General features: G+C 39.9%; 1 protein-coding gene across 1 annotated transcript; it reads right to left on the reverse strand.

Moving 5' to 3' along the window:
- Window positions 1–924: 924 nt before the first annotated feature.
- SMIM32 (small integral membrane protein 32) lies at window positions 925–2,520 on the reverse strand. Its single transcript, XM_069763926.1, has one exon. The coding sequence runs from the start codon at window positions 1,720–1,722 to the stop codon at window positions 1,393–1,395; it is 330 nt and encodes a 109-aa protein (XP_069620027.1). The 5' UTR covers window positions 1,723–2,520; the 3' UTR covers window positions 925–1,392.
- Window positions 2,521–3,415: the final 895 nt, after the last annotated feature.

Genomic DNA, 3,415 nt, shown 5'->3' on the forward strand with positions numbered 1-3,415 from the left:
CCTGCAACTGCGGTACCAGTGAATGGGGAAAAGAAAGCATTCCTGCCATGTAGATGTAATTGTAAAGTAACTAAATAATTATTCAAGACTTTCTTCGCTCAGTACAGAAAAAAGGCATTTCTTATTATATCAGTTTTATATTAAAAAGCATAATTTAATGAAGAAATGTTATGAATTCTGTACAGAAAAAGATCACTCTTGGATTCCTCAAGCTTGGGAAACCGTACATTGTTGACGAATTGCACTTACGTATAATAAAGAATAAATCAATTAGTTGCACAGTGGCGTAATGCTGGAGGCTACCCAAATCTTGTACCATCTGTAAATCATTACCCAAATTAAAACTGGCACATAGCTTATTGTTCAGTATCCTTTTACTAGATATTGGGTAACAAAAATATCTTGTTGTGGCTTGTTTAGGGTTAATACTTAATGTGCTGATTGGGTAATATTTTAGTTATCACAATATTAATGTATACATTGATGGGATTTTATATAAAAATACCATAATATAGTTCACTACGCGTTTCATTGCAGGAAAATAGCTGGTGGGAAATGTGCCCTCGGTACTAGATGTAGACAACCCACTAGGATTAGGCCAGGGAATATAAAATATTAGGCAGCAAAATGTTCTTAAAATTTTTTTTAATTCTGGGTTTACATTTGAATGGAATAAGGTGACGTTTGCCACTGATTACAGGTGGTGGGTAGGCGTTATGTATTTCCTGAGCAACACACATTTCTTTTAGCTGGCATCTCTCAAACTCAACATCTCTATAAATTAGGAAATTCAGCTTATTATTTTACAACTGTCGCTCAAATAGTTAGTCCTGGTGGACACGACTACATTCAATCCTGGCAAAGCCCCTATAAAAGGTGTCATACAGTCACAGTATCCGAAAAAAGACCAAGAATAACACTGTGTTCCCCAGAAGAAAGGAGCTATTGCTATTTATTTCTTTTTCTATAGAAGTTATCACAGTAAAGACTTCTGATACATCTTAGATACATGTTCTGAGATGCCTCAGCTATTATTCTCGGGTAGCAATTTGGTTCTTCAGGAGTGACAAGCCACGAGCTCCCTGAGCATGGAGTGATGCGCCTACTGTGCCATCTGACGTCCATCAGAATCATGCAATTATCAAGAAATCCAGAAATCACAAAGCCATCATAAATGTGCAGAATATAATGAAATGTAGCTTGAAATAAGATTATTAAACAGAATCACATCATAGGTTCTTAATGCTTTGGCATGGATAAAAGATGCTGACTATAACAATGACTATATCAGTTACAGTGGGTTACTTCATCTAAGGACATCTATGCTTGTGCTATTTACTGCATACCACTTTTATAGAAAAATCATCCTGGGAAATTGTGTCTGTGTGTGCTTCAGACAGACTGTGTCTTCCAAGGACTCCTGGCTTCTCTGAGGGATCTGTCATAAGGTAAACCTGCAAAGAAAGAATTCCGGAGCTGACAGTTAATGAAAAGGACAATGAGAGACACAGATAAGAAGAGAAGGAGAAACAACACAATATAAGTCATCAGATCAGGTTTGTTGATCTCCCCTTCCTTCAGGACCCTGGCTGTAGACATGTAGAAGGCTGAGGAGCTGACAGGTCTCTGAGTGCTGCTCAGGTAAGGGGTGTTGGTCTGGAGCATGACCTGGGCTTCAGTAGCACTGCTGGAGTTTAGCAGCATCTCTCCATACATGATCATGGTGAGAAGATGCTCTTCAAAGACGTTCAGAAAACCTGAGAAATTGTCATCTTTCCAAAAACTCTTCTAAATTACACAAATCCAGATGCATTTTACGGGAAGAAGCTCATTGATAAGTCTGACTCGATCAAGAGATTGTATTCCAAGTAATCCTGAAGATTGTGGAGGATAAAATATTTCACTGAAGCCTTCCAAATATAATGATCAACTTAGAAATATTCTCCTTTAAATTTCAACTCCAGGGATGATTTGTGTTTATCAGTGGAAAGATAGTAGGACCCATAAAAAGCTGCTAAGAACATCCTGTGGTGGCCAGGCAGGTGTGTGCCCCTTCAGTAGGGCACTACAGCAGGGGCACACAATGTCACATCCATCCAGTATGTCATACCCATGGTAGACAATAGCCAGCTCCTTCAGTAAATGCAGGGGCTTTTCTTCCACACAGCAGTGCAGCCCCTCTATACTGCTGTGAGTTGTTCCTTCTGTAATCCAAGTGGTGAATAATCCAGACTAACATCTGATCTCCAAAGTTCCTGGTGTCAGGGGGCTGTGTGCTTTGCCAGCAGGCAGCAGGTCTGAGCAGGCACTGTACACACTCATGGCTGGTGACCAGCAGCTAACACTCCAGCAGAGGCTCATTGCTTGCAGCAGGGGAGCTGTGTGCACCACAGTGCTGCTGAATCTCTCTGGGCCATGTGATATCTCACAGTTTCCTGATATTAAAAGGAAATCGACATGGGGATTTAATCTCCTATTTGCATTCGTGGTCCTAGCCTCCTATTACAGGAGGTCGGTAATGATTGGCGGCAGCACCAGCTCCAGATTGCCAATCAGTATGTTAATTCTAGTTAATCAAACTGCTTTTACATGGCCATTTAGATTGGGCTTGATGCCAGGCATTTCTAAATCTCTTACCTCCTCAGCACTTTGTAATACAGTAAATGGCCACGGTTTTCATACATATTTCTGTATCCTGCCAGAGATAAATGTGGTAAATTCTGTGTGCGGCGAGATAACGCAGCACTGCGTACAGCTTACATTCTGGATTTAATACCCACGCATAGAAATACAGTATTTTTTATATCTCTTGTTATGCCTTAAGGTACAAATAACTCGCATATGTTCATCATTACCAATGTTATCAGTATGTTCCCTCATAATGTATGACTCAGAGAGTTAGAGTTGATTTACTCATTTTTTGTATGTTTCATAACTAATTAATCTGCTGAATATATTATCAAAAGCAACATGTCATCCTGAAATATTGTAATATACAGCTCTGGCAAAAATTAAGAGACCACTGCAAAATGTTGAGTTTCTCTGATTTTTCTCTTTAGGCCGGGATCACACATGCGAGAAATACGTCTGAGTCTCGCATGGTAATTCCCGGCATTGCCGCCGTCACTCAGGAGTGGAACGTCGGCCGCATAGCAATATATGTGGCCGCACGCTCCACTCCTGAGTGACGGCGGCAATGCCGGGTATTACCATGCGAGACTCGGACGTATCTCTCGCATGTGTGATCCTGGCCTTATAGGTATATTTTTGAGTAAAATTTAGATTGTTCTTTTATTCTATAAACTTTTGACAACATGTCTCCGAATTTCCAAGCAATACATTTTGTATTTTTTTCTGAAAAGGAGAAAAAGGTCAAAATTTAAAAAAAACAGTGCTTTCAGACATCAAATAATAC

The sequence above is a fragment of the Ranitomeya imitator genome, chromosome 4 (genome assembly GCF_032444005.1).
Source record: "Ranitomeya imitator isolate aRanImi1 chromosome 4, aRanImi1.pri, whole genome shotgun sequence".
In the NCBI taxonomy this organism is placed as follows: domain Eukaryota; kingdom Metazoa; phylum Chordata; class Amphibia; order Anura; family Dendrobatidae; genus Ranitomeya; species Ranitomeya imitator.

What these genes read in the sequence shown, in the direction of transcription:
- SMIM32 (XM_069763926.1), bottom strand. Translation starts at nt 1,722, where the DNA reads ATGATCATGTATGGAGAGATGCTGCTAAACTCCAGCAGTGCTACTGAA.